Source organism: Mustelus asterias, chromosome 16, assembly GCF_964213995.1.
Source record: "Mustelus asterias chromosome 16, sMusAst1.hap1.1, whole genome shotgun sequence".
NCBI lineage: Eukaryota > Metazoa > Chordata > Chondrichthyes > Carcharhiniformes > Triakidae > Mustelus > Mustelus asterias.
The window spans coordinates 56,906,288-56,926,944 of record NC_135816.1 but is presented as its reverse complement, the minus strand read 5'-3'; the positions used below and the strand labels follow the sequence as shown (position 1 = coordinate 56,926,944).

At 40.7% G+C, this 20,657-nt stretch overlaps 1 protein-coding gene across 2 annotated transcripts in view; it reads right to left on the bottom strand.

The window, feature by feature from the left end:
* cpeb4b (cytoplasmic polyadenylation element binding protein 4b) overlaps nt 1-20,657 on the bottom strand; it is a 95,458-nt gene that overhangs the window by 51,366 nt on the left and 23,435 nt on the right. For both annotated transcript variants that reach the window (XM_078231158.1, XM_078231159.1), the window contains exons 2-3: nt 13,664-13,754; nt 487-537 (exon numbers count right to left, since the gene is read on the bottom strand). In XM_078231158.1, the coding sequence (XP_078087284.1) occupies nt 487-537; nt 13,664-13,754 (142 nt within the window). The remainder of the gene's footprint in view (nt 1-486; nt 538-13,663; nt 13,755-20,657) is intronic.

Here is a 20,657-nt window from a genome sequence, read left to right as displayed (position 1 = left end):
AAACCTGTTATTTTATGCTAATTTACTTGTTCAAGCTTTCATGTATATAGATGCTTCTACACTATATACTTCAGGTGTAGCTTATATCTATTTTGCAGTGATATAACACTGTCAAACTTACTCTGTTTACAATAAAGATGCTGTTTGCTTCTAATTTTTCAGATGCGCACTGCAGAGGGTCCTTAAGGTTACAAAATTTTACTTTATACTATATAGCGAGATAGATGTTACATAAGGAAAAAAAGATCATTGGTTGTTTTAATAGCAAGGACCTTAAATTAATGTCTACAGAAAATGAAGGGTTGCATTCAGAGTAATTCTTAGAAAATAAATCTACTAGACTCTGATATTCACTACTTAGAAGACCCCGTTAGGAATTCTAGGGTGCAGCTGTTATACAATGCTGATTGGACCTGCAATTCTTCAACAGGAAAGTTCCCAATTTCAGCATTAAGAAATGTTTGGGTATTTATGACAAGTACTTACCATTAATAGGAAGAGGATTGTCCGATCCAGGATGTGCGTAGTTTAAGCGACCTATATGAAAATAAAACAAAGTAATAGGAAACCATGAACTGACAAGCTAGTTTTGGGTCACCCTTTCTAGCAAAAATACCACACCAATCCAACATCTAAGATTTTGAATATGGATTTTGTTCTTAACTGGTAGTGCAATCCTTGGAGTTTTACTAGTGCAATTGTTTGCCATTTACAGTATATTAAAATCTGCAAGGACCATTTTTTTGGGAAGCTGCCGTCAGTTTCACCCTCAAATTAAGCACTTGATATGCCGCAGATCTATTTGGATCATATATTGCTATTCACATTATGTAGCATATTGTTATACAGTATATTTGCATTTAGTGTGCTGAATTTAGTTTAAATGTCTAGCTTTATATCTTATCTTTTTTTTAAAAAACTGGGCTAAGAATGCTTTGCACAAGCACTTGTCATGTTCTTTTAGGTAAGAAATAGTATGTATAGCATCTTCCATTCACAAGATCTGGATGTCGCTGGCTATAGCCCTGAAGGTGGTGATGGTCAGCCCCCTGCTTAATTTGGTGCAGTGAAGATACTGCTACATTATTAACTTGAAACTACACAGCAACCCAAAAGTTCCCCTGCAGACTGCGCCCAAGTTAGCCTCTTAAGTTGCCTTGTGCAAAAAAAAACTTAAAAGGACAATTAAAGGGTATGTTGGGACAGTGTTCCAGGATTCTGACCTAGCAATATGCATTCAGGTTAGCATGGAGTGTGTTTGGGCAGGGAAGGGTTGGAGCTGGTGCTCCTATACATCTTCAGTCCTCTCCTTCACCTAGGTGGTAGGAGGATCATTAGTTTGGGAAGATGCTATCAAAGGCGGCATGGCAGCTTGTTGCAGTGCATCATATAGGTGGAAAAGTAAATTTTAAGATGGTGGGTGAGGTCCAAAAATCATAGATGGTGTGAAGCTTGAATGTTGCTGGAGCTGCAAAACAAGTGGAACGTTTCCATCACACTCACGACTTGTGCCTTGGAGACGGTGTAAAGTTTCTGCAGAGTCAGGACGCATGCCATCTGCCACAGAATGCCCTTCCTCTGATCCTCTCTCTAGTTGCCATGGTATGAGAGAGGCTGGTAATGATGACCTAGGAGGTTGATGGTGGGGGAAATCGATGGTAATGCCATTGAAAGCAGAGGATAGGGGGATGGTTTTTGCTTGGCACAATATACTTGTCACATATCTGCCCAAGACTAAAATGTTATAAACTCTTGCTGCATGCAGGCACATTATACAAGGAGCTGCGAAAGGAACAAAACACAAAAAAAATTACCCTTTCAGGCTCCAGTGCTTTTTGCCTGTGTGATGGAATCTGTGGTCAAGGTTTGTAGTTTTGAGACAGATCTTAATGGAAAGGGGAAACTGAAAAGGGAAAGCAAAAAAACTAAGACTGAAACAGATTGAAAACAAAAACTTCTGGGGAGATTAAGTCTGGATGAAAGCTATAAAAGGCCACAGCCATCCAAGCTCAATAGAAGTAGATAAAGTCCACTGGTGCAGAACAGGTAAGCTGAAGTCAGAGGCTGGATCCAGGTGGTGAGAATAAGCAAAGATCTAATTTCTGCAGCCTTTTCTATTACATGAAGATAACATTGTTGAACCTATATTATTCAGATCAAGTTAAAGGAGGTTCTGCAGGCATGTGCCACTTCTAATGAAGACTGTATCCATAAAATTCAAGTTGGTTGTGCGCTGCTGTCAGCTGGGGAATCAGGCCAACTCCAGGAAGGAGGAGGAGCTGAAATCCATCATGAGGAAGACAGAGCTTTGAAGGACTTTGCAATGTAAATTGACAATAGAAACGCTCAGTGGATTGCTGAGCGAATTCATAAGACTGGTCTTTGTACCTGCTATGCAATGTGTAATTTACAGTTTATAATCAACCACAATTTGCCTGTTAATTCATGTTTAACTGGTGTTGATACTGAGTTTGAGAGTACTTTAGATTATCCAAGGCAGCATCATACTTGCTTTGCTTGACTCTTATATAGCAAAAGAAAATCTTATTTAAACCGCAGAATCTTGTGGTTTCATTCTTTAACTTAAAACATGTACACTGTTTTCAATCGACACAGGAACAAACTCCCACTACTTAACTCCCTGATATTAAAATACAATGTCTCATACATTTTGGATGCTGAACAATATTCTCGATATAGATCACCTACCAAAAACAGCTGGCTAAAAGCATTCTTTCATATCATAAATGTCAAAATGTTGGGCATGTCAATATTTCAGAGGCAAGATCTCTGCAGAATGAGCCCAGATTTAATTGCTGACAATTAGGGTAGCAATCAAGGTGGTATGACTGGCCACATTTTGGGAGACAGGATCTGTGATGACTTATCCAGTCTCACCTGCTGGAACAGCATATGCATGGCTATATGGTAACAGAATATAACTTTGTTGTGGTGTCCCCAACTAGCCTACATGGCTCACAAATTCCCCATAGCCACTTGGGCAAAGTACACCAGAGAATGACTACAGTCTGCCACATCACATTCTACTGATGGAATCAGCAATTTTGGAAAAGGAGGGGACGAAAGTAAATTAAGAGTGTCTAAAATTCTCTCAGAATAGGTCTGTGCAAAGTTGTTCAGCACTATTTACTTCTCTAGCCTCAGTCCATTCCTTCCACCTCAAATTTATACATCAACTCCCAAGAAAAAATAACCCATTATGCTTAATGGAGTATTCAGCAACATGCATATTTTTAGTTCATATGATGATGCACTAAATGCTGTTAATCAAAAATTGTAAAAGAAAAACAAAAATACAGTTCAATTTTGGTCAATTCATGCCAAGTTTAATAAATTCGCTTTTAAGAAAGACAGCAGAAAAATGGTTAATTATTCCCTCCATAAGTTATATGTTTGAAATCATATCATGGGACCACTTCAAGTCAAGTGTAAAAAACCTAACTGATTCAACTCGCTGAAGCAAATCTCTGAATAGAACATTCATTAGTTGTTTCAAAGCAATCCAGGTTAATTCAACAATGGATGCTGGCATAATACTGGCCTCAAATCAATGATCTATTCATATAAAGGACAGTGAACGTTTCAATAGTAGAGTGGCCTATTTCTTCTTTTCCTTTCCTTTTAACAGTAAAGTATTGTCTACTCAAAATATTCTTCCTCCCGGTACTTGGCCCTGCTGATTTATTTTCTGCCTTTTCTGAAGGTGCTGGCTCATATTGGTATACAGTCCGATCCTTGTGCATATTCCAAGAGCCTATTCTCAATTCATGAACCCAGCCAAGAAGCTGCATTTGTCCATTGGGAATATCACAGCAGATTCTGGCTTCACCTGGCATCCATACACATGCATTTTCCAGCATGGCAGTAGCAGATGTAATAAACATCGGCCAGAGTTGAACCATGGGTAAATTTTTCTTCAATGTGATGGTTTATGCTGTCACATTAAAGAAACAAACTTGCAATAATAAGCTTATTCATTACAAATACAATGTCATGAAACTCCACAACCAGGAGTTCACTTGACTCATGGGTGCCCTTGCTTTACAAGTTTATTCTAATCATATTCCCTGCATTTATTTGTATTCTTTCCAGTACTATCCTACCCCTAATAAGGCTCTGCCTCAATATTAATTTGTGCTAAAGAATTTCCTGTTCTATTAACATTTTTGTATAAATTTTCATAAAACCTCTCACCACCTCCTTGTGATAATCTCAAGGCTATAGGCTCAGTACATATTTTCTCTTTTGTTCTTGGGATGTAGTCATCACTGGAGAAGCCAGCATTTGTTGCCATCCCTAACTGCCCTCAAGAAGGTGGTGAGCCACATTCTTCAACTACTTCATGTGGTGTAAGTACACCTACAGTACTGTTAAGGAGTTTCAAGATTTTGGCCCAGTAACAGTGAAGGAGCAGTGATATAGTTTTAAGTCAGGATGGTGCATGGCTTTGAAAGGCTGCTGGTGTTCTCATCCTCTGCTGCCCTTGCCTTCTGGTGGTAGAGGTCTTGGGTTTGGAAGATAGCAAATCTTTGCAGTGCATCTTGTAGATGGTACACACTGCTGCCACTGTGTGCTGGTGGTGGAGCGAGTAAATGTTTTTTCATTGCAGATGAGATACCAAGCAGGTTACATGCCTTGTGTTGTTGGAGCTACACTCTTCCAGACATGGAGTACAGGAATATGCAATTTTAGTTACATTCATGGAAAGCACTACTTAAAGCAAATTTTTCTCTTTACATGTATGTAACATCAGGAGTTGCATGGCTAACCCAAGGTTTGCAGCCTTAATATGCAACCCAAAACATTAAATACACTTTATAAGCCAAAAAACAATTAATACTCACTATCAAGATGGCAAAACGTTGATGTGAGATGGGGGGGGGTTGATGTGAGATGGGGGGGGGGGGGGGGGGGGAGGGTTCTTCTGACTTTTTGGCACCTATACATCTTGAACAGCATGGTGAGTTGCAGCCTTGAATGGATTGTGACACCTTGTGTTTTTGCTTCTCTTGGTACAATTCCCTGAAGCAGAGACTGATCCTCTATTTCTCTGCTGGTCTTCAAACTTCTTTAATCATCATTATCTTTGAAAGAACTGAAAATTTTCAATGAGGTTGAAAGCTTCTGACAACTGTTGCAATGTTAGTTGCTTGGTGACAATTCTTCCCCTTCTTCACCTGGCTTACTCTTGTTAAAGGTGCACTCCTAAAGCAACACCTCCCTGTTGGTCAGTTCTTCAGGATTCCAGCACCTTCTCAATGTTATCTCGGTCCACTTCAAAATAAATCCTACCTTGTTGACCGTCACTATGGCTAGCTGAATAGATTCACTTGGCTCACTGAAACCTGAAGTCACGAATTACTTCAGGGCAGACCTTGCACTATACACTATTCATGTCCAGCTGATTCACCTCCTCTGAAGCATTTGCAATGCTGTTAATTGCACATGGTCAGATTTCCACCCTGGTGAGTCGTGCAAAATAAGTGCCAAGTAGATAGCAAGCCTCAAATCTGGCAAAACCACCTTGATCCATAGCTTGGATCAAAGATGTGACATCTTTAGGGATGTACTCTATCCAGACCTCTTTGGAAAGGCTGTTGAGGATCAAAGGATGTTCTAGGACACTGTGAAAAAGAACTAAAAGCTTCATGAGCAATGTTTTGCTGAGCACAATATTCCTGACCAGATAGATAAAAATGCACCGAAAGCCACTCTAAACACATTTACTGGCATCCAAGCTTTCTTATTTGACCTCCAAAATTATTGCAAGATGTCCCTTGCCCTAATCCTTCATTGCGCTTGGACTTTGGTGGCCAACACAAGCAAAGAATCCTGAAGTCACCTTCTGCATTGTCATCCAATAACAAAGTCAACCAATTTTACACTGACTTGAATCCTGGTGCAGTTTTAGACATCTCTTCCAAAGGGGGAAAAAGGCCCATCTGATTCACTTTGAAGATTTGCTGAGCTGCAATAGCCTCCCTCAATGACAGCTTTCAACTTGGCAAGGGAATTACTGGGCACTATATATTGCCTGCACTCTTAGCTCAACCATTTATTCTGATGTTGTGTAGGCTATGGCATCCTTTGAATCTATCAAACCAACCATGGTTTGCAATGCAAGTTTCGATGGTAGAACTCTCACCTTGTTGTTTCGGGTAATTAAACCCATTGGTTTAGTCCTCAATCCACACCCTCAATCATTCCATATTTCCTAACATGCTGCATCTCATGCAGATAATCTTTGTAGCACTTAAGAGCAAGAGTACTTTGGGCCACTAGCCTTTACCTTATCTTTATTCTTTTTGATGGAGTACATAGTCATAAGCGGAAGCCCAAGTGAACTCATGTCATAGCGCTTCTAACTTTTGTTCCAGGGTGGGCAATCCTGATCTCTTAATGCATCTTTACCAGCCATCTTGCAGGCTTGTCTCACATATTACAAGGTAAAATAATGAAGCAAATTAAAGCAATACCCACTAACATACCTTGACAATTTGCACGTGCAGAATATTACAAATTCCATGATGGCAACAACGTTGAACATCAAGTCACCCTCACCGCAGCAAGTTTGATAGACTTGCAATCTGGTATGTTGGTCAGGTTGCTGTTGTTCTATACACACTTGCTCAGCTTTGACATAACAGGGCAGCACGGTGGCACAGTGGCTAGCACCACTATGTGCAGGTTAGGTGAACTGGCCATGACAAATTCTGTGTATCCGAACAGGCGCCAAACTGTGGCGAGGCGACTAGGGGATTTTCACAGTAACTTCATTGCAATGTGAATGTAAGCCTACTTGTGACTAATAAATAAACTTTAGCTTTTACAGCTACAGCTTTTGCTACAGGCAAGTTGATTTCAGCATCAAGTAACAGATTATTAGTGATTGTAAAGCCTAGATATACGTGATGCTATTAAAAACCTTCAGCATCACATTGTCAATGTTGATTGATGGCTATTTGGCAATATCCTGAGCCATAAAATTAGTCTTACTGATGTTGAAATAAACCTAACAGGTGATAGAGTCCATCCATTCGCTGCTGAACATGTTCCTCTGCATGGAATGCAGGTGTGACAACGCTGAAGACTTGGCACACTTTTATCTTGATCTCCGGTGGGCAAGGTTGAACAGTTTTACACTGAATATGTAGGTACCTTTTGTAGATGAACTGTGACAGTGACAGCAAAGAAAAGGATATGCCAAAGAACGCTGGCACCAGAACTCAACCTTATTGTTTAATCCCATTGTGGATCTTAAAGGGTTGCAATATTCCTTGCATAAAAGACTAGATTTGTGGTGAAGAGTGTAGGGAATATAAAATTTGAAGAGAATGGATATCCATAGTTTCACAGTAATTCAAAAACAAGGATATTTAAAACATAATCCACAATTGAGAGATGAGCAAGCAAAACAAGATATAGACAGCTGCCAATTTGAGCCAGTTGGAATTGAGGCGGCTAGGAATCCAGGGAGACAGTCAAGATAAATAATATTAGTTCATTAGGTCTTTTTCATCCCATTAATAGTTAAATCCTGGTCCAACTGCTCTATTGTGTATTTTTCTTCCATTTGTTTTACTGTGAATCTCGAGGCATTGCAAGGTGGATGGGTTGCACTTGAGTTGCACTGGGAAGGAGTTCCTTGTGGGACATTGTTGGTGCTGTTGGGAGGGCTTTACGTTAACTTGGCAATGGTGTGGAAACCAAGAGGAAATAGAAGAATAGCAGGATGCACAAAATACTGGGACGTACTAGAAGCACAGCAAGTTAACAGTGTGACGATACTGTGCCTTTAAGAAATGTATTTTAATCCTGCTTCTCTGCAGAATATTTATAGCAGTCCCTGGCATTTGTTGGAGCCATTTTCTCTGCAGCCGGTGTCCTCTATTGTTGCTGAAACAGCATGACTGACATGTTTGTTTTATGCAGTGTTCTGTTGTTCTACTGTTCCCTTGGGATTGCAGAGTAGAGCTTGATTGCGATAATTGACAGGTCAGGTTATATGACTGGAGACAGCTATATTTTCAGAATTCCAGCTTAGTTTTTCAGATACTGTTTTGGAAGCTGCAGAGATTTATCCTTTTCTGTCTCTGAAGTCTGAAGACCAGAAGCTGTTAGAGACTAGGTTTACTTCTCTGTTTTGCAGCCTTAAGGATATATCCTCTGAAAATGGCTGTTTGGAATTCTGTCTATAGGTGTTAAAAGCTGGAAATCTAGTAACACGTGAGCATACTTGTTTAATGCTAACTAATTCTGAAGACGGGTATATGCCTATGGGGTTGCTTTTAAATTGGAACAACAGAGATAGGTAGTTGCTAAGAGTTGTACTATATCATGTTTAAGTCTTGCAATTGGCAAAAATGCTAACTCTTATATTCCAACTGTGTCCTCAAATAAACTTTGTTTGATAAAAGCTTCATAGTGGATCACTTGAATCATAGCTGGAGTGAAATACCCGATGCTCACCAATGCCAAAATCAGATGCAAAAACTTCGGGTCTAGGCTAGCTTGTGAATGCACAAAGTATAGTAAGTCTGGGGAATTACAGATGCAGATTGCATTGTTGAAATATGTTGTGGCGGCAACAAAGTTGGCTCAAGGAAAGGCATGACTGTGTGTTTAATATTCCTGGATACAAGATGTTCAGTAAAGATAGGAAAGGAGAGAAGAGGAGGAGGGGTGGCTATATTGGCTAAGGAGAGCATTACAGTGCTGGAGAAAGAAAAGGTTCCAGAGGACTCAAGGGCAGAATCAATTTGGCTTGAGCGAAGAAACAAAAAGGATGCAATTACATTGCTCAGTGTAATCTATAGACAACCAACTTGTGAGAAGGGCGTCAGTGGGGAAACATTTCGGAGACAGTGATCATTGTATTGCAAGGTTTAGGATGATGATAGAAAAGGATAATTGGCAATTCAGAGTAAAAGTAACTGGGAGAGGGCTGACTTAAATGGGGCAAACACAGTAAGAAGTCTTACAATACCAGATAAAAGTCAAAGAGGTTTATTTGGTAGCAAAAGCCACTAGTTTTCAGAACAGGCAGTTCCTTCGTCAGGTGGGTGGGAGTTCTGATCACAAACACGGCACAAAGACACAAACTCAATTTACATGAATAAAGATTGGAATGTGAGTCTTTACAGCTAGTCAAGTCTTAAAGGTACAGACAATGTGAGTGGAGGGAGCATTAAGCACAGGTTAAAGAGATGTGCATTGCCTCCAGACAGGACAGCTAGTGAGATTTTGCACATCCAGGCAAGTTGTGGGGGTTACAGATAGTGTGACATGAACCCAAGATCCCGGTTGAGGCCGTCCTCATGTGTGCGGAACCTGGCTATCAGTCTCTGCGCTGTCGTGTAGGCTGCCTTGGAGAACACTTACCCAGAGATCAGAGGCTGAATGCCCGTGACCGCTGAAGTGCTCCCCAACAGGAAGAGAACAGTCTTGCCTGGTGATTGTCGAGCGGTGTTCATTCATCCGTTGTCGTACATTCCCCAATGTACCATGCCTCGGGACATCCTTTCCTGCAGCGTAACAGGTAGACAATGTTGGCTGAGTTGCAAGAGTATGTACCATGTACCTGGTGGATGGTGTTCTCGCGTGAGATGATGGCATCCGTGTCAATGATCCGGCACGTCTTGCAGAGGTTGCTGTGGCAGGGTTGTGTGGTGTCGTGGTCACTGTTCTCCTGAAGGCTGGGTAGTTTGCTGTGGACAATGGTCTGTTTGAGGTTGTGCAGTTGGTTGAAGGCAAGAAGTGGGGGTGTGGGGATGGCCTTGGTGAGATGTTTATCTTCATCAATGACACGTTGAAGGCTCCGGAGGAGATGTCGTAGCTTCTCCGCTCTGGGGAAGTACTGGACGACGAAGGGTACTCTATCCACCGTGTCGTTAAATGGGGCAAGCATGGAGCTGTACCAGTTAGACTGGAATGAAGGTTTTGCAGGGAAAACTATAGCTGAACAGTGGGCTACCTTCGAAATGGAAATGGTCCAGACACAGTTAAAATATATTCCTAAAAAAGGGGAAATTAGGGCAAACAAATCCAGAGCTCCCTGAATGAAAAAGGAAATGAAAATAAAAGGCAAGGCAGAAAAAGGTGTACCTCTGACAGGTGTCAGGTAGAAAATACAGTTGAGAACCAAGAGGAAAACAGAGGGTTCACATGGGAGGTGAAAAGCACATGACAGATGTGATGAGGGATGAGAAAAAACTGACAGCCAAAGGGGGAACAAAGTCTTCTATAGGCATATAAATACTCAAAGAACAGGGCCAATAAGGGAATTTACACATGGAAGTTAGGGGGCATGGCTGAGGTATTAAAAGAAGTCTCTGTAATGTGTACTTTTTTTTTACTTATGCAAGTTATGCAGGGCATGGCCAAGGTACTAATGGGTACAGTGGCACAGTAGTCAGCACCACAAACCCTGGTTCAATTCCAGCCTTGAGTGACCGTGTCTGCGTGCGATTCCTCTGGGTGCTCTTGCTTCCTTCCAGTCCAAAGATATGTAGGGTTAGACGAATTGGCCATGCTAACTTAGTGCCCCATGATATGTAGGTTAGGGGGCAATATAATAATCAGGAATATTTAAGTTCACAATACAAATTTGCACCATGGGTTATTTTATCAGCTTGTTAGGCATAAACTTGAATTTGCAAATTAGCCACTTGATATAAAATTGGTTGTTACAGAGCAGTGTATTTTTAGCCTGCATTGGTTTCAACAGAAGTAAACTAGTTGATCTCCCACATTAGTCTTGCTCCCAGGCAGCAAGTTGGAACTCTATTTCCACATATCTCGCATTGCTTCCATACTGATACATGGCTATATTTAATTCCTCTCAATCCCCAATATTTTGAAGATCCACATATACCATTCAACCCATCTAAAAATCCAAATCATTGTTATACACCACAACCCAATTAGCATTTTACCCAAATTAAAACATGCCAATTACCTCATTAAACAATTATTTGATTTTGATTTGATTTATTGTTGTCACATGTTTTAGCACAGTGAAAATTATTGTTTCTTGCACTATCGTCAAAAGCATACCGTTCATAGAGAAGGAAAGGTGTGTGTGAAGAATGTGGTGTTATAGTCATAGCTAGGGTGTAGAGAAAGATCAACTTAATGCAAGGTAGGTCCATTCAAAAGTCTGATGACAGCAGGGAAGAAGCTGTTAGTGAGTCGGTTGGTACTTGACCTCAGACTTTTGTATCTTTTTCCCAACAGAAGAAGGTGGAAGAGAGAATGTCCGGGGTGCGTGGGGTCCTTAATTATGCTGGCTGCTTTGCCAAGGCAGCGGAAAGTGTGGACAGAGTCAATGGATGGGAGGTTGGTATGTACTACATTCACAACCTTTTGTAGTTCCTTGTGGTCTTGGGCAGAGCAGAAGCCATACCAAGCTGTGATACAACCAGAAAGAATGTTTTCTATAGTGCATCTGTAAAAGTTGGAGTGTTGGAGCTAACATGCCAAATTTCCTTAGTCTTCTGAGAAAGTAGAGGCATTGGGGGGGGGGGGGGGGGGGGGGGGGGGGGGGGGGACTGTTGGTGAACTGGACACCTAAAAACTTGACCCTTTCTACTTCGTCCCCGTTGATGTAGAGAGGGGCATGTTCTCCTCTACCCTTCCTGAAGTCAATGACAATCTCCTTTGTTTCGTTGACATTGAGGAAGATATGGTCTCTGCACCAGTTCACCAGATTAGCCCACTGACTCCCACAGGTATCTGGACTACAGCTCTTCACACACTACATCCTGTGAGGACTCCATCCCTTTCTCTCAGCTGGTTCGCCTCCGTCGCATTTGTTTCGATGATGCAAATTCCAAAGTGGTGCTTCTAATATGTGCTCCTTTTTCCTCAACCGTGGATTCCCATCTACAGTTGTCGACAGGGCCCTCAACAGCATGCAGTCCATCTCCTGCGCCATGACCCTCACCCCCTCCGTCTCAGAACAAGGATAGAGTACCCCTTGTTCTCACATTTCACCCCACCAGCTTCCGCATGCAAAGCATAATCCTCCACCATTTTTGCCAACTCCAGCGTGATGCCACCACCAAACACATCTTCCCTTCACTCCATGTCAGCATTCTGCAGAGACCCCATTCCTTCCGGGATAACCTTGTTCACCCCTCCACTATACCCAACACCTATCCCGTCACTCATGACACCTTCCCATGCAATCACAAGGTCCAAAACATTCATTCCAGGTTAAGCAGCGTTTCATTTGCATCTCTTTCAATTTGGTGTATTGCATTCACTGCTCCCAATGTGGTCTCCTCTATAATCGGAGAGACCAAGTGTAGACTGGGTGATCGCTTTGCTGAGCACCTTCGGTCTGTGTGCAATCAGGACCCTGACCTTCCAGTTGCTTGCCACGATCCTGCTCCCATGCTCACGTCGGTCCTTGGCCTGCTGCAATGTTCCAGTGAAGCTCAACGCAAACTGGAGAAACAGCATCTCATCTTCCGACTAGGCACTTTACAGCTTTCATATCCCAACATCGAATTCAACAACTTCAGATGATTTGCTCTACCCCACCTTGACCCCTTTGGTTTCATTCTATTTTATTTAATTTTTTTTACTGTTCTCTACATTTTATTTCTTTATTGTCTTTCTTCATTTTTCTTCCCCCCTCCTCCCCCCTGCCTAATCTCCTTTCACTTCCCCTTTTCTAAATTTTACCTCTGTCCCATCCATCTCTCCCTCCCCCCAACACATCTTACCCTCATTTTAGCTTCTCTGCCTTTTGGCCATTCACATCCTTTATTCTCTCTGGACAGCCATTAGCAGTCTTTTCCCCTGGTTTCTGTGGCTACGACTCATCTTTCGTTCCCTCACCCTGCAGTATAAATATCTCTCACCTTCTATGCCTTTTAGCTTTGACATAGGGTCATCTGGACTGGAAACGTCAGCTCTTTTCTCTCCTTCCAGATGCTGCTAGATCTGCAGAGAATTTCCAGCATTTTCCCTTTTGGTCTCTATCTCATTCCTGTACTCTGTCTCGTCATTGTCTGAGATGCACTATGGCGGTGTTGTCAACAAACTTGAAAATCAAGTTGGAGGGGAATTTGACCACACAGTCATAGGTGTTTGAGAATAGTAGGGGGCTGAGAACACAGCCTCGTGGGGCACCAGTGTTGAGGATGATCATGGAGGTGGTGTTGTTGCCTCCTTACTGATTGTGGTCTGTGGGTTCAGAATTAACAGATTCTCAGTCACACAAACATTGAATTTATTCAGCTGTGTCACCACAGGCAGGTGACAAGTACTGTCCACCAAACCAGGGGAGGGGGGGCAACAGGAAAAAGAAAAATAGAAAAAGTTACTCCAGATTGCTATTGTCAATATCAGTAGAAATCCTAAACCATGAGTCATCTGCTCTCTTGGGCTAGAAATAGTGTGGCACAACAAGGAAAGGCAGAAACACTTTCAAGTTTTGTCACAGATGGACCTTTAATCAAACCTTCAAATTAATTTTTTTCTAAACTTTAGCATTGTTATGCTTAACCTAAAACTGTATTATTCTAGTTTCGGTTAATAGTTTGTGGAAGATAGCCATTCTGTAACCACAGAACCTTAATTGAATGCCTATTGTTAAAAACTTTACAATATTCGTCTTGAGGCTTGCATTTACCTTTTAGTGGGTCCTGTTCAGCTCTCATGATGTCGATCAGTGAACTCTCCAGTGAATGCATGTTTAAAGTGTCATATAATCTAGTTCGATCCTGGAAAAGGAACAGAATTTATCTTTTGTTTGCTGACCACTTCATTACTGAAGTTAAATTATGGCAAACAATAAAAAAATTTACCAGTGGTTACTTTCAAGATAGGATGACACAATAGTTTATTTTTCAATAATTTGTAATTACATTTGGATTTGTATGAAGAATCCAATGAAATTTATGATACAAATAATTGATAGATTGACATTCATTGCAGTATTTTCAATTATTGTCATTCCTCTGAAGGAATGATCCTGTATGTATAAATAGAATTAAAAATTTCTTGACCAACATTACAACAAAACAAACTTTAAAAGTTTAAAATAGTATTTTCAAGTCAACTTGACTACAGCCTTAAAAGTCCAAAATACAATATTACTAAACGTTTACTGAGAAAATGTACTAGATATCCACTTACAAATCACTGACCAAAATTGCAGTTAAAAACACTCAGCAAGCGCTGTGCAGAACATTACAAATTTATACAATGCAAACTATCCATTCCTTACCAATTTGCAGATTTCAGATGATTTCTGAGATAGAATGCAAAACTATTCCAAATCAAAAACCACAAGGACAGTTCTAAAAGACATTCAGAAAGCTGAAGTGCTAAAGCATCTTTGTAGAGTAAACTGTGTTAAAGAAAACAAAATCAGCAAATTTATATAGCAAAATGCCAAAGAGTTGAAACACAGTAAGAAGTCTCAACACCAGGTTAAAGTCCAACAGGTTTATTTGGTAGCAAAAGCCACTAGCTTTCGGAGCGCTGCTCCTTAGTCAGGTGAGTGGGAGTTCTGTTCACAAACAGGGCATATAAAGACACAAACTCAATTTACAAAATAATGGTTGGAATGCGAGTCTTTACAGGTAATAAAGTCTTATAGGTACAGACAATGTGAGTGGAGAGAGCGTTAAGCGCAGGTTAAAGAGATGTGTATTGTCTCCAGAAAGGACAGTTAGTGAGATTTTGCAAGCCCAGGAAAGTCATGGGAATTACAGATAGTGTGACATGAACCCAACATCCCAGTTGAGGCCGTCCTCATGTGTGCGGAACTTGGCTATCAGTCTCTGCTCAGCAACTGTGCGTTGTCGTGTGTCGTGAAGGCCACCTCGAGCGTTCAGGGGAACGGTGACCACGACACCACACAACCCTGCCACAGCAACCTCTGCAAGACGTGCCAGATCATAGACACAGATGCCATCATCTCACGTGAGAACACCATCCACCAGGTACACAATACATACTCTTTCAACTCGGCCAATGTCACACTATCTGTAATCCCCACGACTTGCCTGGGCTTGCAAAATCTCACTAACTGTCCTTTCTGGAGACAATACACATCTCTTTAACCTGCGCTTAACGCTCTCTCCACTCACATTGTCTGTACCTTTAAGACTTTATTACCTGTAAAGACTCGCATTCCAACCATTATTTTGTAAATTGAGTTTGTGTCTTTATATGCCCTGTTTGTGAACAGAACTCCCACTTACCTGACGAAGGAGCAGCAAGCGCTCCAAAAGCTAGTGGCTTTTGCTACCAAATAAACCTGTTGGACTTTTACCTGGTGTTATGAGACTTCTTACTGTGTTTACCCCAGTCCAACGCAGGCATCTCCACATAATGAATTGAAACCCAGAGGTTCCGCTCACAAATTAATGCTAAGGAGTACTTCACTCCAGCAACACCCAAGGAGGGCGACACCATCCAGGACAAAGCAACATGTTTGCTTGGCATTCCTACCACCACCTTCATTATTCACTCCCTCCTTCACCAACAACACAGTGGCAGCAGTGTGCAGCATTAACAAAAGGCAGCGCTGTAATAATAAGGTTTTTCGACAGCAGCTTCCAAATCAGTGGCCTCTATTAGCTCCCGAGGACATAGGCAGCAAATGCATGCTAACACCACATGCAAATTCTCCCCCAGGCCACACATCATCCCGATTTTGATGCCGAGTCAAAATCTGGAATTCTCTTGCTAACAGCATGGCAGGTGTACCTACACCACATGCACTGCAGCAGTTCAGGGTAGCAGCACACCAGCACCTTCAAGGGTAAGACGGTGGGAGAAACAGTGGTAATGTCATTGGACTGGGAATCCAGAGGCCCAGGCTAATGCCAGGGGACATGGGTTCAAATCCCACCATAATAGCTGGTGTAATTTAAAATTAATAAAATCCAGAATTAAAGCTCATCTCAGAAAGTGATCATGGAATTATCGACTGTTGCAAAAACCCATTCTAAGGTCCTTTAGAGAAGGGCATCAGCCCTCCTTACCTGGTCTGGCCTGCATGCGAATATGGTTGATTCTTAGCTGCCCTCCGAAATTGCCTAGCAAACCACTCATTTCAAGGGCAATTAGGGGTGTGCAACAAATGCTGGCTTGTCAGTAACACTCACATGCAAAGAATAAAGGCAAAATAAAAATCAGGGTCAATAAATGTTGGCCTAGCCAGCGACATCGTGAAAGAATTAAAGACATGGACAAGATAATTTTGGAGTCAATCTGCTGCAACAACCACTCACAACATGGAAGATATATTCTGCTGGCAGGAATGGTTGATGATTGACTTAACTGAATCATCACCATTTTAATGTAAATGGCAAGTGTAAAGAGTGTAGATGGTGGGATAGATGGAGGGCAGCAAGGAGCTCCGGAGCTGTAATTCAAAGGAAGAATTAGGCAAAGATATTGAAATTAGTTGACCTCAATGCAGAGCCAAATATAGGGAGAAAGGTATGACACTGACTAGAAGACACCATATGGCAACAACTCCAGAAGAACTAAAAGTTGAGAAACAGTGAACTTTGTATTATTTGAAGCAGAGAGAAACGAAACTCTACAACGTGGAAGTTGGGAATGAATTTTTTTAAAAATCAAATTTACTGGAGAAAACTTGAGATGTAGGGGTGCTATTCAAAAGTTAGAGAACATACTAAGGCAAAGATCATAGAAAGGTGAAGCAGCACTCCAAAGGCCTTCAAAGAAAAGGTAGGCATTAGATTTGAGATTGAGGCTTTTAAAAATAGTCCTATTGAAGGATAGGGAGGAGATATGGATGCAATGATTCAGCCATTGCAGTTCAGTAGGATTGAGATTGCAAGTACAGTGTGCAAAATCTAAATGAATATCATGACTCATTAGTGAGAAGGGTTAAGTTTGGGTGATGCATGGGCATGGTCATTGATAAAAAGTACTGTAATAGTGCAGGCAGACAGAACCCTGGAAAGTCCATACGCTAACAGGCCAAGAGGATGAACCAGAGTTCCAGCAATGATACATAATTGGAGAACACAGCTTTGGTCAGGGACCATGCAATAAACAAAGGAAAGCAGTACCAGACTCTGCCAAAGGTTTTAGGGAAGTTCATGACAATATGATTCATTAAAGCCAACTGCAGGGAACTCCTGAATTCGTATTATTTTGCCATGAACTACATATTCATGGAACGAATAGAATTTCAAGTATCACTAGCAGAATTGCAAAGAACATATGGTATTAACCTTTAATACTGTTCTCAGCAGGCAGCTGCAATTATTATTGATTATTTAAGCAAAGGAATATGGCCAGTTTGTTGTTAGTACCAATTAAAAAAAGACTCATGCAGTCATTTATACAGAGACAAATTTGAGACCGGCTGAAGAAAAAAAAATGTTCTCTCAACACCAAAATAGTTAGTGCTACTGCTCTCATTATGCACCTGTTTGATAATAAACAGTCTCAATGGTTAACAGAGGCACTACTGTGGTTTCACAAGAGGACAGGAATTAATACATTACAGGTGTTCTAAAAGCATGTGAATAACTTACATTTATTAACAAGTATTACCAGAACGGAAAATGAGTGGTTTAACGGGCTCCTCTTCACTAATCATAGAGTCATAGAGGTTTACAGCATGGAAACAGGTCCTTCGGCCCAACTTGTCCATGCCGCCATTTTTTAAAAAATCCCCAAGCTAATCCCAATTACCCGCATTTGGCCCATATCCCTCTATACCCATCTTATCCATGTAACTATCTAAATGCTTTTTAAAAGACAAAATTATACCCGCCTCTACTACTACCTCTGGCAGCTTGTTCCAGACACTCACCACCCTCTGTGAAAAGGGAAAGATGTTGCCTTAATGGATAACTCTACAATCATCAAGAACAGGAATAGGTTGTAAAGTGGAGGTCAGTATCAACGAATATTTTAATATGGGCAATGCAAGCACCAAAGTTTCCGACAAAAAAATTACATATTTCCATAACTGAGCTCTTCAATGGCCTTGGGTAAAGGGACAGACTCCAGCATTAAGCCGGAGGTTTAAAACAAACATTCATATTACATGGCTTGCTACCGTTATACAGGGCCTTGGTGAGACAACACCTGGAATACTATAGGCAGTTTAGATCTCCTTATCTGAGGAAGGATGTTCTTGCAATGGAGAGTGCAGAGTTACCAAACTGATTCCTGGGATGGCAGGACTGATGTATGAGGAGAGATAGAGTTGGTTAGGATTATATTCGCTGGACTTCAAAAGAATGAAGAGGATCTAACAGGACGTGACAGGAAGGATGTTCCCGATAGCAGGGGAGTCCAGAACCAGGGGTCTAGCAAAAATTCAGATGTGTTCTGTACACTTGGAATAATGTTCCAATAAATGTGTTTCCTATTGAAACAATATTCAAGTGGCTCAAATGTGAAGAGATCAATAGTATAACTAGCATCAAATACAACCCTAAAGTTATTTTACACATCTAACAATTCATAATCTGTTTCACAACTCAAATCAATTTCCAAAACAAAATCAATATCAAATAAGTTTAGAAGCTTGTAAAACATTACTCCAAACCACCAAGAAGCAAAGTTGCTAACTCTATTACTGTCAAAAATTACTACAGATTTTGCAATTAACAGCAAAGTGATGGCACTTGTTGACCTTGAAGCAAGCTGCCCACAAAGATCTAGTGATCTCTGTGGCATGGCTTTTCTCTTTTCGAAAGTCAGTTTGAATCTGGTGCCAAGTCATGGGAAGGCATCAAACAATATCATCAAGCAGGATAAGTAGCCAATCACACAAGGATTCAGATACCAAACCAAGTAGTAAAAAAATGCACTGATCATCCTTTACTTTCATTGCATTGAAATTTTTAATTAAATGATTGGGACATAATCAAGGGATTAAGGCAAGTGAAATATCAAGCAAACGTTGATATGTCATAAATATAAACACTTGAGGCAGTGATTATGAAGTTACTGCATCATTAAAAACCAAGTTAGACCTCATTCAACACAATCAACAATTTCAAAGGGTTTTACGGCAAGACTAACAGTATTAAGGGCAAAGTCTTGCCAGTTCTGTCATTTCTATTTGATCAGCCTGTGGTGGTTTCAACAGCACACACTATTGAGAAATACTGAATCACTAACAGGAACTTCTAGATTCCACATTATTCTGCATGTGTTTTCTTATACGGTCCTTTCACCAGAAAGGCACCTACTTAACTACTGTGGCTTTTTGCATTTCATATGCTATTTATCTTGCTGAAAGAAACACCACTTTGGACAGAATGAATCAAGGCTAAAAGTAAATCATGCAGTTTCCAAATTTATTTACTGCAGCACAAGTTTAAATACTTCTAGGAAAATCAATTTTAATTTCTTCCTCGTCCAGCTATTTTTACCCTTTTCTTTTCCCACTTGATTTAATAATTGTAGTTGTTCCTGGTCAAATTGCTATTATTCCTCTAAACTATAATCCCAATACATTTACAAAGCTCTTACTTTCCACATTAAATCTGACCAAAATACTGATCAGGAATGTCTAATCAGAAGGAACCATACTAGCAATCAGTGGCTTCCATTAGTTCTGGAATTTGAGGAAATTTTAGTGAACTCCAGATATAATTTTTAAACAGAGCATTGAAGTGCTATAGAACTTCAAAGATTCATAGATGGCTCATGAGTTTGTCTAGTGGAACAAGGTTTCCACGTTTGATACATTTGCTTCCATAAATTGTAGTTTTAAAGTCATGTAACAATGTTGTAACTTCAAATAAAATCATTTCTACGAGTATACAATGGAAGGTTCAGCTAGGATTATTTTTGCTTAATATAATAAAATAATGCAGCACAGTCAATCAGACCATTGTGCTTGTGTCAATGTTTCAAAAGAGTTACCCAATAACAAGTTCTACACCCTACACTTACCTGTACCCCTGCTTATCTTTCTCCTTCATTTATCCAACTTTGAATATTACTACGGAATCTGCTTCTACCATTCTTTCAGGCAGTGCATTCATGATCATGCAAAATCCTCATGTCATCGCTGGTTCTTTTGCCAATCACCTTAAATCAGTGTCCTCTGGTTACAAATCATTTTAAGAAGTCTCACAACACCAGGTTAAAGTCCAACAGGTTTATTTGGTAGCAAGTGGCTTTTGCTACCAAATAAACCTGTTGGACTTTAACCTGGTTTTGTGAGACTTCTTACTGTGTTTACCCCAGTCCAACGCTGGCATCTCCAAATCACGCAAATCATTTTGCCATTGAAAGCAGTTTCTCCTTATTTACCCTGCACATCCAAAACTATTTTAACAAAGCTGCTCTCCACATGATTCTGCATGTGTATTCTTACACTGTCTTTTCACCAGAAAAACACCTACTTAACTAGCGTGGCTTTTTGCATTCCATGTGCTATTTATCTTGCTGAAAGAAACGCCACTTTAGACAGAATGAATCAAGGCTCTGCTTTGAAAACCAACTTCTCCACAGAACTGAAGCTCCTCTTTCATGACACTGTTCTAGTAAATATTTTCTGCATCCTCTCCAATGTCTTGTCATCCTTCCTAAAACGTGGCATCCAGGCTTGAAAACAATGCTCCAGTCAAGGCGCAATCAGTTTTCTAAAAGTCTCTGCATTG